This window comes from Paroedura picta, chromosome 18 (genome assembly GCF_049243985.1).
Source record: "Paroedura picta isolate Pp20150507F chromosome 18, Ppicta_v3.0, whole genome shotgun sequence".
Classification (NCBI taxonomy): Eukaryota; Metazoa; Chordata; class Lepidosauria; order Squamata; family Gekkonidae; genus Paroedura; species Paroedura picta.
Genome location: NC_135386.1, coordinates 3,499,311 through 3,512,472, shown reverse-complemented (window position 1 = coordinate 3,512,472; position 13,162 = coordinate 3,499,311). Strand labels below are relative to the sequence as shown.

The 13,162-nt window shown below is 50.1% G+C and overlaps 2 protein-coding genes across 3 annotated transcripts; both read left to right on the top strand.

Moving 5' to 3' along the window:
- The first annotated feature begins 510 nt into the window (after positions 1–510).
- On the top strand, positions 511–3,264 carry HYKK (hydroxylysine kinase). 2 transcript variants are annotated; one of them, XM_077317261.1, is made up of 5 exons: positions 511–773; positions 1,262–1,614; positions 1,860–2,002; positions 2,197–2,380; positions 2,685–3,264. In XM_077317261.1, exons 2-5 carry the CDS (start codon positions 1,269–1,271, stop codon positions 3,158–3,160), a joined length of 1,149 nt encoding a protein of 382 aa, XP_077173376.1. In that variant the 5' UTR covers positions 511–773; positions 1,262–1,268; the 3' UTR covers positions 3,161–3,264. The 2 variants fall into 2 exon arrangements, with proteins under 2 accessions (XP_077173376.1, XP_077173377.1); XM_077317262.1 differs by having other exon boundaries at positions 517–773; positions 2,706–3,264.
- A 715-nt stretch (positions 3,265–3,979) lies between these two features.
- PSMA4 (proteasome 20S subunit alpha 4) lies at positions 3,980–12,675 on the top strand. Its single transcript, XM_077317263.1, has 9 exons — positions 3,980–4,087; positions 5,598–5,622; positions 6,244–6,286; positions 6,604–6,766; positions 8,805–8,882; positions 9,761–9,849; positions 10,664–10,794; positions 11,477–11,600; positions 12,349–12,675. Exons 2-9 carry the CDS (start codon positions 5,620–5,622, stop codon positions 12,501–12,503), a joined length of 786 nt encoding a protein of 261 aa, XP_077173378.1. The 5' UTR covers positions 3,980–4,087; positions 5,598–5,619; the 3' UTR covers positions 12,504–12,675.
- The last annotated feature ends 487 nt before the right edge of the window (positions 12,676–13,162 follow it).

The following is a 13,162-nucleotide window of genomic DNA, read 5'->3' as shown; positions in this document are numbered from 1 at the left end:
CAGCCATTTTCTCCAGGGGAACTGATCTCTCTTACCTGGGGATGAGCAGTCATACCAAGGGATCCCCAGGTCCCACCTGGAGGCTGGTCTCCCTATCAGTGGGGTCCAAGGCCCCAGAGACCCCCTCCCAAAGCACCCACGTTCTCCAGCGGAACTGATCTCTGTAATCTGAAGATGAGCTGCAATATCAGGTCCTCCCTGGAGCTTGGCGTCCCTTAGCAGTTCTAATTTGACTCAGAGTGGGAAGCTCAGATATTAAGTCCTTGATCTGGGTGGTTCGATCTTCCCTCTCCCAGCGCTCTTTCCAGGGAAACGTGCCCCAGAATTGTTTTCCGTCTGCAGCCGCTCGCGGGGCGGAAATCCTAGGAAATTGACACCAGAGAATCCCAGCCAATAGGCGGAAGTCCTAGGAATTGACACCAGAGAATCGTAGCCAATGGGAAGCTTCCTTACAGGCAACAGCTGGGGATTTTTTGTACTTCCCGCTCTGATTGGGTAAAGAAGGCAGGCACAGACAGCATTGAGGCTTTCCGTAGAGCTGTCTTCGCTTGGCGCCTTCTGCAGAGATGAGCATGCCAGCTGGAGGGTCCAAGCCGTAGGCATGTGCTGTTTGCACCGCCGGTTTATGTCCTCGTGGGACTTTGCCCTTTTCCACTTTGATTCCGTTCAGCCTGAAGGAGGCGTTTAACCACTTGCAGTCCTTGCCTTGATGGATCTGGGCAATTTCGTGACTTGAGAACAACACACCGGCTCCGAGCTCCCCGTTTGCCCAGGTAAGGTGGTTTTGAACGCTGGCATCAACATATTTTTAAAATGAAATTGCCAGATTGACACCCGTGCCCTCTTTTGAACCGTCTTCGTCTCTCCGGGGTTTTAATTTTCTCTGCTGTCGCTCTGTGACGTGCACTTCAGGGAGGGGCTGGGTCGGTGCCCCTGGGCTTCTCCAGGCAGGAGGGGATGGGAAAGACCCTGGAGAGCAGCTGCCATTCTGAGTAGGCAATACTTCTTGATCTGGTTCAGCAAAAGGCAGCTTCCTTTAGGGAAGTCTGTGGTTCAGTAGGAGGGTCTCTGCTTGGTAGGCAGAAGGTCCCAGGTTCGATCCCTGGCTGATCCAGTTAAAAGGAAGGGATGGGAAAGGCCTTGATCTGGGACTCTGGAGAGGCTGCCGACCTGAGTAGACAATACTGACAATCTAGAGTCAATTTCAGACAGCTTCCTTTGTTCACACGTGCCCTTCCCTCTCCCTTTTGCCTGTCTCTAGAGGTACGATGTCATCCCAGACCAGTCCAGCTCTCCCCAAATGGAATAAGCCAGCCTTCAACGAAACACAGGCCAGCGCCTTGGTCAGGCGGGAGTACGGCTTGCACGTGTGCGAGATCAGACCGCTTCCCAGCTACGACGATCAAAACTTCTACCTGCGTGTCGCTCGCGGGGCGGGGAATACGGACAACGGGGAGGAGTACGTCCTTAAAATCCTGAACTGCGAAGACAGCCAGAACCCCAGCCTCGTCGAGATCCAGACGAAGATCATGGGGTTTCTGAGTGAGGAAGGATTCCCCGTGGCCACACCACGGGTCACCCAAAAGGGCGAGCTGATGTTTCTCGAATCGATAGGTAAGAGACTCAAAAGTGTTTTGAGGTGCCGGTGCTCTGCTCTCTTGCATATTTGAACTCTGCCGACGAGTCCCATATTCCCTTACAGACCAGTGAGATTTTTTTTTTGGGGGGGGGGGACTTTCTGGAAGTCAAATCTATGAAGCTGCAGCAAGAAGTATTTTCCAAATAAGAATCCTGTACCCCAGAGGAAGGCCGTTCCTTCCTTCCAACATGTGACGTACGCCCCTCTTGTTGCCTTTTAGACATTGGCTCAGCCCCTAGGGGCTACTTGGTGAGGCTCTTGACCTATCTGCCGGGCGAGACGGTGGCCACTCTTCCTGTGAGTCCTCCCATTCTGTATGAGATCGGACAGCTGGCTGCCAAGCTGGATAAAACACTTGCTGAGGTGAGGCTTAGAATTGCTGAGGCTGAGGTAGGGATGCCAGCCTCCAGGAGGGACCTGGGAAACCTTGGCATGGCAGCTCCTCTCCAGACGACAGGGATCCCCCTCCTCTGTTTTACCCTCACAACGATCTTGTGAGGTAGAACAAGCTGTGAAAATACAACTGGGGGGGGGGCATTGGTCTGTTTCCCCTGCAGAGATTCCAGCATCCTTTACTAAAACATCTGCATCGAGGGAACTTCATATGGAACCTGGCTAACGTCCCACTCCTGGAGCAGTACCTGCCAGCTCTGAACCAAAACAGAGATCTTGAGGTGGTGAAGTGGGTTATTCAGCAATTCAAACGGAAAATACTGCCGAAGCTAAGTGAATTCCAGCCCTGTGAGTATTGACAACTGTGCTGTGTAAGCATTCTAGAAGTGCTTTTTCCTTTGCTTGATGCAGTGGGCATGATTGAACAGAATATGAAGAGTGTCCTGCAGGGGGCATCGGAGGACAGGTGTACTTAGCATAGTGGATCAGGAACTTTCTTGATGCTTTTCGAATAATTCCCCCCAGTGTCCTGATTGCCTCATTGGGAGACTTCCTGCTCCTCAAGGGTGCTTCGCCCCGATCGACTGCCAACAAAACAGACTGAATGACTGCAGACCAAGAGTTAGGAATCTCCCTTCTCTGCTCTTTCTAGACACAGTCATTTTGTATTTAGGTATCAACCACGGGGACCTCAACGACCACAATATCTTATTGAAGACAGATTCTGAAAGTCCGCGCTACAGCGTGTCAGGGATTTTGGACTTCAGCGACATGAGCTACGGCTACTACGTCTTTGAGGTTGCAATAACCATCATGTATATGATGATTGAGAGCCAGGATCCGCTCAGGGTGGGCGGGCACGTCCTGGCAGGATTCGAAAGTGTGGTCCCCTTGACCCCCGAGGAGCGAGACGCCCTCTTTCTCCTGGTGAGCGGGAGGTTCACGCAGTCGCTTGTGATGGCCGCGCATTCCGTGCGGTTGCACCCGGAGAACGAAGAGTACTTGATGATCACGGCCAAGACAGGGTGGAAACATTTAGCCAAGCTCTGTGAGATGGGCCAGGAAGCCGTGGAGAAGATCTGGTTTGAGACGGCCGAAAGATACGCCTGCAGATCTCGGATAATGTAGTGCTCGGGCTCAAGAATAATGACGATAATTTTTGATTGTGTATTGAATATTGGGAAACGATGCCCCATTTAAATGCTGAATAAATAATGCTAATTTGTAAGTTCCATTCATACAGTTCATCCGGCTTCCAGACTCCAGAATCTGGAATTTATTTTTTAGGGAAGGAGGGGTGGGGATGGAAGGACTCAAGAGGCAGAATTTACAGAAGGCATGAGGATTTGGGGGAAATATAGATGTGTGGAGCCTGGGAAGTGGCCTAAGTGGGTTATAATTCCATAGCCACCATCCTCCGAAGCCATTCTTTCCTGCAGGGCACCTGATCTCATCATCTTAGATTAGAACCACAGGCTTAGAAGGTGCCATAGAGGCCATCTAGTCCCACCCCCGTTCAATGCAGGATCGGCCTAAAGCATCCAAGATAAGCATCCAAGTTCAGCCGCTGCTAAATCTGGAGCTCCGTCATAATTCCAGGACATCTCCAAGCCCTGCCTACAATTTTTTGTACTACTAGTGAAAAATTTTGTACGACCGCCTCCAAAATTGCAAAAATAATAATAGATCTGTATGGCAAAAAAAAAAATTGATTTGTGGACTGCAATCGAGCAGTCCTAAGCAACAAGCACATACATTTCACAAGCTTGCATGCAAAAATTCAACATAGCCCCCCCCCCAATAAAAAAATTAATCTGGACAGCACAGGTAGTTCCAGAACTGTCCCCCCTGGACCATAGAGACAAGCGGGACGGAGGGAACCCTAAAGCGGCCCATGACTTCCGGTCTAAAGCGGAAGTGGCTTCTACAAACGCCGCGGAGGGAGGGGGGCGCCAGCTCGCGCCATAGAGGCTGAGGGCGGAGCGGCTCCGCGTCGAGGCGAGGGCGCAGGCGCGGCGGCCATTTTGGAAGCCGGCGGACGGAGGCGGGAGGCAGGTCGGTCGGTCGGTCGGTCTGTCGTTCGTCGGGTCGACCCTCGGGGTGGGGGGAGGGGGATACGAGGGGAGGGGGCGTCCGTGGTCTGTCTCCCCCTCCCTCCCCTCCGTGGGGGTCGCAGGCCCCTCTCCCCCCTTCCCTGCGCCCGAGCCAAGGCGGGGATGACTCGGCATCCTCCTCCTGGGTACTTAGGCAGGCAGGCGGGAGCCCAACCGGTGCTGCCCTGGGGGGACTTCTACCTACTTACTTCTACTGGTGCTTCTAGCTCAGTTGGACTCTCCTGGGCTCTTGGCCTGGCAGGCAGGTGGGAGCCCAACTGGTGGTGCTCTGGGGGGACTTCCACCTGCTTCTACTGGTGCTTCTACCCAAGTTGGACTCTGGCAGGCAGGAGCTCAACAGGTGCTGCTTTGGGTGCTCTAAAGACGATGGACAGGGGATGTGGTCATCTGAGTCATAATAGACTGACTTTGGGAAAATGCATAGTATAGATGATCTCCGGTGCTCTTTCCCAGGCAGGAGCCCAACAGGGGTTGCCTTGGGTGCTCTAGGGGAATAAAGATAGGGAACGAGGACCGCTTCAATCATAACAGACCGACTTGGGAAAGGTTTCTTCCCCAAGGTGAATTCTCCTGTGCTCTTTGCCTGGCAGGCAGGCAGGAATGCAACAGGTGCTGCTTTGGGTGCTCTAAAGACCGTGGATGCGGTCATCATCGAAATCATGATAGGCTGACTCATGAGAATGTCTAGTATTTCTTCTCAAGCTGAACTCCTGCGCACTTTCCCAGGCAGGAGCCCAACAGGTGCTGCTTTGGTTGCTCTAGGGGATTAGAAAGTAAACAGGGACTGTGAGCCTCTGAATCAGGCATTCTCAACCCCATTTTCATCTGTGTGTCTCTTTCTGTTTTCGCTTTCTCTTTCCCAGTATCAGATGCACCCTGTGAATCAAATGTACCCGTCTAAATTATGGGATTCACATCAGGCTTTCGCATTCTGAAATGGAGGCTGTTCTTCTAAAGCTGTTTCTGTCTTTCTCCAAAGTCTGGTCTCCTTATTGCTAGGGGGGAAATGATCCCACAGACTTGCGCATAAGGATATTTTCCCTTCCAAATCCTCATAGTGGCATTTAGGGTGTTGTAACCTCTGCATAGTTGAATGACAGCTTTTTGTGAGAACTGCAGCTAAGTATCGGCCTGAACACCGTTCTGGAGCTTACTGGGACGTTTTGGGATTGGGAAACTGGAATGGAGTGACTCTGTATTATATCAAGTGGCTTTTTCACAATTGTGTAAGCATCGCCAATTTCCATGCTTGTCATCTTGGGATGCACAGTTTCAAGGTCTGGGATGATGCATATATGGGGTTATTCAACCATTAAAAGCTCTCTTCCTTTTACCACCGGTGTTTCTGCAGCCATGAATGTTGGCAATCAGAAAATAAAAACCGGACAGCCGTTTGTGAGATGCCGTAGGGTAAAATGTAACTGCGCTTTGTTTTATTTTAATTCTTACAGCAGAGCGTAGCCTACAAGCAACATGGTGAGTATATTATTATTCTTCTATTTTTTTATATTTATTTCCACGGCTATCAGCAAGCCATCTTGGCTGGGTGACCTTGGGCTCTCCACAGCTCTGATAAAACTGTAATATCAGGGCTCTCTGTCTGAGTTTTGTAAGCATTCAGTTATGCAAGGGGTGGGGCTGTTCCAATCGGAGAGAGGTTTATTTTTAGGGCTGCACGTCAAGCTATCCGGAAAACCAGGCTAATATAATAGGCGAAATGCACGAGGTCAGATGTCCCAGGCAATGCAAAATAAGTATTGTCGATCCTTTTATGCACCTGGACTCCCAGGTTATTGGAAAGACTGTCAAAGTGGGCTGTTCTTGTACGCATCTGGGCCAGGCTTTCTCAACCAGGGTTTCGGCGGGGTTCCCAACGTAATCGGATACTATTACAGCAATTAATACAGATGCAATCATTATTAAAAGTTCATTTACACTTAAACATCATGACTGAATTGACTAATGTGAAAACCAGTCTTCTCCTGAAAACTTCCAACGAAGGGGACTCCACCACCCTCCAAGGGCAGCCTGTTTCATATAGAACATCTCCTCGCCATCAGAAAAAATACTTTCTAATATTTAAATTCTTCCCCGCAGTCCCGAAGATATGATTCCAGAACGACCATCTTCTCCCCAGAAGGTAATTTCAGGGGCACAGCAAGGAAAGAAATTCGGGGACAGGTTGACATTTCCAAAGCTTCATTGCTCCCCTTTGTGGGGAGAGGGAGGGGAAGGCGATCGGAAGCCGCTCCTTTGGGAAGTGGGGTATACAGAAATAGCTCTGCAATGTTCATTCCCAAAGCCAGTGCCCTTCCTTCCCTCTGTAGTGGGCTGGTCTCTCTGGAACACTTCCAAACCCTCAACTCCCAGGAGAGCACTGGAAGATTGTTGATTCCGGCAAGCTCAGCGGCACAGAAGTAAAAAAGATTGACTATTCTTCCCCTCCCTTTCCGATAGGCCGCCTCTATCAGGTGGAGTATGCCATGGAGGCCATCGGGCACGCGGGCACCTGCCTCGGGATACTCGCCAACAACGGGGTACTGCTGGCCGCGGAACGGCGCAACATCCACAAACTTCTGGACGAGGTCTTTTTCTCTGAGAAGATATACAAACTCAACGAGTAAGGCCGGGACCTTAGCGCCGGTTTAAGTGCCTGATTCACGCCATCCCTTTAAGCCCCAGTTATGACTTCCCTTGGCTCTTCCTAAGCCTTTGAACGGAGGTTGTTTTTTTTCGGTTCTTGTGTGGCTTTTGCTCTGTGTCGTTCTCTTGATTTCAGATTTCATTATGGTGTGATTATGGTGTGAGTCCAGGGGCACCTGGGAGACAAATCGGATTCCGGGTATAAGCTTTTGTTTGCAGGCCGAATAGATCTCAGTTGGTCTTCCAGGTGCCCCTGGACTCTGATTTTGCTCTGCTGCTTCAACGCAACAACCCCCCTGAATGTGTTGCCCTGGTGTGAGTTTGTTTTGTGTGTCCTGCCGACGTGACACGGTGGACGCTGCCAAATATACCGGGGGGAATTTCTACGGATAGGGGCACCAGCCAAAAATCTTCTGCACTCGCCTTCTTGGTACAATCTCCAGAATTATTTTTAATGCTTCCTTGCTCAATATTCCGCTTTCAGTGACTTCTGGAAAGCCCTGTTCTTGTCAGAGGTCGACAGAGTGATGCGTCCGCCTCCGATGTAACATTGCTGTTATTTATATCTGCCCTTGTTCTTTCGTTTCCGAGACCCACTCCTTCGATTACGCTTTCCCCCCAGGTGGAACAGCGGATGTCTTGCATCCGTCTTGAATTCAGCAAGAGAAGCATTTTCGTAAAGGCCGTTAAGGGGATCCGGAACTCTTTCCCAGAAAGCAAACACAGCAGAAGAAGGCCTTTCTGTTTCCCGTTGAATTTCTAGGGGCCAGTGGTGATTTGAGAATCAGAGGAAGGGCATTCATTTCTTCCTCCTTTTTCTGCCTCGTGTTTCATCTTCTTGCAGTGTGCTCAGCTCAAGTATCCCAAGTATCTTTCCAGCTTCATCCGTATTAGAATGTCTAATCTACATTCCCCCAGTCACAGAGAGCCCAACTTGGAGTGGTGGTGAAGAGCGGCAGCCTCTAATCAGGAGAACTGGCTTGATTCTCCTCCACATGCAGCCAGCCGGGTGACCTTGGGCCAGTCACAGTTCTCTCAGAGCTCCCTCAGCCCCGCCTACCTCGCAGGGTGTCTGTTGTAGAGTGAAAAAGATTGTAAGCTGCTTTGAGACTCATTTGGGTAATGAAAAGCAGGGTACAGTGACACCTTCTTAAATAAGATGGCCTGCACAAGCGGCAGGTGGAAAGTCCGTGGAACCTCCGTGGAAAGTCACCCCTCCAATCCCCCCCCCCCCAAATTCTTCAGTTCTAGTCGAGCCACAATTCTGGCACTGCCAGCTAAGGGAAGTTTGTTAGGTTTCCTCTCTGCAAGTTTTCCATCGACATCTGCAAAGGCCCTCTTAAAGACGTTCAGACTCTCTTTTGAACGGTAAGCTCTTTCTCCGTTTGACAGATGGTTGTTTCTTTCGGCTGACTTTGCAGGTGGATTTTTGGCTGTGTTCCTGCTGTTGGTTTCATTCCATGTTTGTATCGGAAGAGGCATAAGATGCTCCAGAGATGAAAGGGATGGAAAGGACGGGGGCGAAAATATGAGGGAGAGACGCCGTCATAATCTGAGATCTGCCTTCAGAGTCATTTCCTTTCATGCCAAGACTGATACCGCGTCAAACAGCCGCGGATAATTTGGACTGGATTTATTCCGGTGCAGAAAGGCAGAGCGTCTGCAAATCTCTCAATTTTGTGCCTCCCGTCATTTTTCCAAACCCTCTTAGGGGGTCTGCTGCCTCCTTTCGGAAGGCATCAGTCGGGAATTTCATATCTATGATCTCCGCCTTCTGATAATCTTTTGTACTCCCACTCACCCCCCCCCCAATGGTTTAGGAACTTATGCTCCATCCTGAAAGCTTTTGGTGCAGGCACACATGCAGTGTATAATTCTGAGCACTCCAGTGCATTAGATATTTGGCACGGCTGCTTCTGTGCCTTCTGTTTTAGGATTAAGGGAAGGGCACCTCTGCTGGGCAGAAGGGTGCCATAAAGCTAAGTCTAATCCCACCCTGTGCTTGTGTCTTTCAGGGACATGGCTTGCAGCGTGGCCGGCATAACTTCGGACGCCAACGTGCTGACCAACGAGTTGAGGCTGATCGCGCAAAGGTAGGAGCTGGGCCGATGCAATGCCGGGGAGTGAAGCACTGGGCCGATGCAATGCCGGGGAGTGAAGGGGGGGGGGGGCAAGTGCTGCGGACCAATATGGCCGCCCCCTGGAACTGAAATTGAAGCAGGGAGCCCGGGGCACAAGGTGAAAGGGCAAACGCGGACCATTCCCCAGTGGGCACGGAAAGCTCCTTCCAAACAGGCTGGCGAATTTCATTTCGTTCTGAAGGGGCAAACGGAGACGGGGATTCTCTAGTGTGAATTGAAGCCCTTGGGCTGATTCTCTGGTGGGTGTTGAAAAATAGAGAGAAACGGTCTCAGTTTTTGGATCTGTTTCATTCGATGAACTCACGGCTGGCCAGCACGTCTGGAGAGCTTTTCTGAGCTGGAATCTGAGGAGGGGGCTTAGCCTTTGATGAGGGTTTGGGACTAGTCACGGGGCTTTGCGCCCTCTTCTTCCTGGTGGTGCCAGCTCTAGGGACCGGCTGACCCAGATCTGCAGGAAATTCAAGGCAGGCTTCAGGAGAGGTGTCAAGGCAAACAGGGAAAAGCTTTTTCTTTAAATCCTGTGAAAACATGAAACTCAAATTAGCGGGCTTGTTCCGGCTCAGCCTTTAAAAGGGCTTTCAGAAGCTCGAAGGACTTTGAGGGCAGCTGTGGAATTAGCAGGACTCCTTAGGCCTCCAAATGTCTATATCTCATAGCAGTTGTCCTGCCAGTGACTCTCCCTAAGGCAGACCCCGCAGAGGAAGACGGAAAAAGGAAGAGGCGTGTGCAGCTTGGCCGTTCTGGGCTCCAGGGAAGAGCAGTTTGTTGTGCTCGTTGTGGTTGTTATTATTCCTTTTATCTGATTCGGAATATTCCTAAACGCCATTCAGGTATCTGTTGCAGTACCAGGAGCCGATCCCTTGTGAGCAGCTGGTCACCGCCCTGTGTGATATCAAGCAGGCTTACACGCAGTTTGGAGGTAGGCGAGTGTGTTCTTTTCCTCCCCCTTAAATGTCAAAAGCTGTCATGAAGAGTTCATGCCATTCAGCATAACAGATAATTCACATCCAGCACAGGAGGGCTTTGCTTCCAGGTCAAGGCCTTTCCCATCCTCTCCTGCCTGGTCCTTTAACTGGAGATGCCGGGGATTGAACCTGGGACCTTCTGCCTGCCAAGCAGAGGCTCTGCCACTGAGCCAGGGTCCCAGATCAAGGCCTTCCCCATCCCCTCCTGCCTGGTCCTTTAACTGGAGATGCCGGGGATTGAACCTGGGACCTTCTGCCTGCCAAGCAGAGGCTCTGCCCCTGAGCCACAGCCCCTTCCCCTAGCATAGATGGAGACTTGGGTTAATTGCAAAATGCAGCTCTGGCTGACAACCGCGTTTGACAACAGATACTCTTACAGCCGGTGTGTTCAGGGAAGGTACATTTTTTAATAAATACGGCGGCCAAATCAGTCTGGGGATACGCCACGTCAGCTGCTTTCTCGGAAACCGTAGACGGCTTGCAAGCTAGTCACCCTTGAGCGTCGCCCTCTTCCTCGTCAGCCTAGAGACCGCATTAAAACCCCGTTCCTTTATACCACACATCTTGAAAAGAAACTGGAAGGAGATTTACTCAGTGCTTATCTCAAGGAACAGTAGAACAGAGCATCCCGTTAAACCCTAGTTTGCAGAAACGGATTTTGACATTTCCTCGTCCTGCCTTCCCCCCCAGCCCACCCCTTCCCAAAGGCAGAATTCGTTGCAATTCGTGCTGCTTCATCTAAATTGTCAACAACTTCTTCTTTAACAGGCAAACGTCCCTTCGGTGTTTCGTTGCTGTACATCGGCTGGGATAAGCATTATGGATTCCAGCTGTATCAGAGCGACCCGAGCGGGAACTACGGGGGCTGGAAAGCCACGTGCATCGGCAACAACAGCGCGGTAAGTTAGCCTGTCTCACTTCTGCACGGCAAAAGTTGTATTTCCCCCAAAAATTTGTTTTAGTGCTTGCCTTTAATCATAGAGCACCCCTACGCATTTCGCCTGCGGCTTCTTCAGAGGGAATTGACCGTAATAATATAAAACGTAGAAATCTATTCAATACATTGCGCTGGTTCAGTTTTCAACGTAGTAACGCCGTTTTGCACTCTGTACATGCTCTATGAAATTGTCTTTGGGACAATTTTATACCACTTCAGCGAATTCCCTCTAATGAACCGGCCCACGGCTATTAAACATTTTCGTCCTTTTGCTCCATTTGTTTCCTTTTCTGTAAAAATAAGGCAGAGCTGGACCAACCCTGTTCCCTAGCGCTTTTATACTGGATCCATATACAATTGTTCTTATTTCTCAGTTTTCACCCATTTATAATTGATTTTATATTTGTAATTTTATGTTTTATGTTTTTTACTGGCTGGTCTATGACCGTAAATAAAATTGATTGATTGATTGATTGGCTTCCTTTTCTGCGCTTGGCCTCGGGGCTGCCGCCGTTTCTCTTTATCCCGACGCGCACTGCCCTGGCTCTGTGTACGTTCGTTGGCGCTTCAGCTGAGCCGCTTTGCCTCCTCTGTGGCCGCACGCAGGCGCGAAAATTGCCCCATCCGTTTCTTTTCTCCCGCAGGCCGCGGTGTCGATGTTGAAGCAGGACTACAAAGAAGGAGACATGACTTTGAAATCGGCGCTCGCTTTGGCAGTCAAAGTCCTCAATAAGACCATGGATGTCAGCAAGCTGTCTGCAGAGAAAGGTCAGCGAAGCAGTGCCGTCCTTTCCCCGCCCTCCCGCCCCTCCCTCCACCTCCGAAAACTTAGGCCACGGTTGCAGTTGGTTTGGGCCTTTTTGCAGGGTATAACCAAGCCTCGCCTGCGTGGATCTTATAGCCAACCGTTTTGCTGATGTTCATCATAGTGGTTGATAATCGAATCGGTCGTTGCCCGTGATAACACCTCCTAGGAAAGGGTCAGGGCGCCGTGCCAACTTACGAGGGGCCCTGGGCCGTAATCAGCGATGGCTTGAAAAGGAAAAGGCAGCTTTGTGGAGAAGAGGACTGTCTGTGGTGATTAAAGGGAACCTCCATGTGCAGGGGCACCAAATCTCTGAATCCCAGAGCCAGGAGGCAAAATCAGGGGGAGGCTTCGGCTGCTATGCCCTCTTGTTTGCTCTACAGAGGAACTGGCTGGCCCCTGTGTGAGCCAGGAGGCTGGACTAGATGGACCGTCATTGGTCTGACCCAGCAGGACTCTTCTGCTGTTCTTAGGAAGGCCCCCAGAGAAACTCGTTGGTCCCAGCGTGAAACAGGAGGCTAGACTAGATAGATTGCTGGTCTGATCCAGCAGTTCTTGCTTTAGGGCCTTGAGCTGACTAATTCTAAAATGTAGACTTCGAGTTAAAGCTTCAAAGCCATGCCCCGGAAAATGCTTGTCAACAGTGCTTCCAGGCTCCAGTTTTGTCCTGCCACTGCAGCCCCACCTAAAATTCAAGTTTTCCCCTTTCAGTTGAAATCGCCACCTTAACGCGAGAGCACGGCAAGACGGTCATCCGGGTTCTGAAGCAAAAAGAAGTGGAGGAGCTGATAAAGAAGCACGAGGAGGAGGAAGCCAAAGCAGAACGAGAAAAGAAAGAGAAAGAGCAGAAGGAAAAAGACAAATGAACGAAGACCTCGGGAAGGCAGGAGGAGAGCGTCTGTACAGAGCCTCGCTGGCGTGCACAGAGGAGCAAAGAAGCCACTTACCACGGAATCTGATTTTTCCTACTCCCCTTAACCTTGTCCCTTCCGTCTTGAGTTCTTTTTTATTGCACAATAAAAACTTTCCCAAAACTGACACTGCCCACAGTTTGGGTTCTTTCAACTAACGGTTAATTTTACATGGTTGAGCTTTTCCCCAGTTTTAGGAGATGACCTTTACGGCAGGACGATGGCTTCTAAAGTCAACAGAAGGTACCAAGTCCTTAGATCCATTCGTTTTAGTAAAGAGAACCAAAATTTGACACTGCTATTTTGCAACGCTGCTCTGAAAGAGGTCTGAACTTGGATTCCTCTTTGAAAGAGACAGAACAATTCTAAATTACTCCCCAACAAGCGATTTTTAAAAAAACAAATTGTCCATGAATGTTTTTAGTCCCCCCCCCCCCCCCACCACCACCGGTTATAATAGCTCTGGTGGCGTTTTGACTTGGATTTGATCTGTTAAAAACATAATGAGCTGATTTCCTCCTCAAAAGCACTTTTATTCGTACAAGGAGATAGCTCATCTATCCTTCATCTGTGATTTTTAAATTATTATTATTGCTTTCATATCAAAATGAATT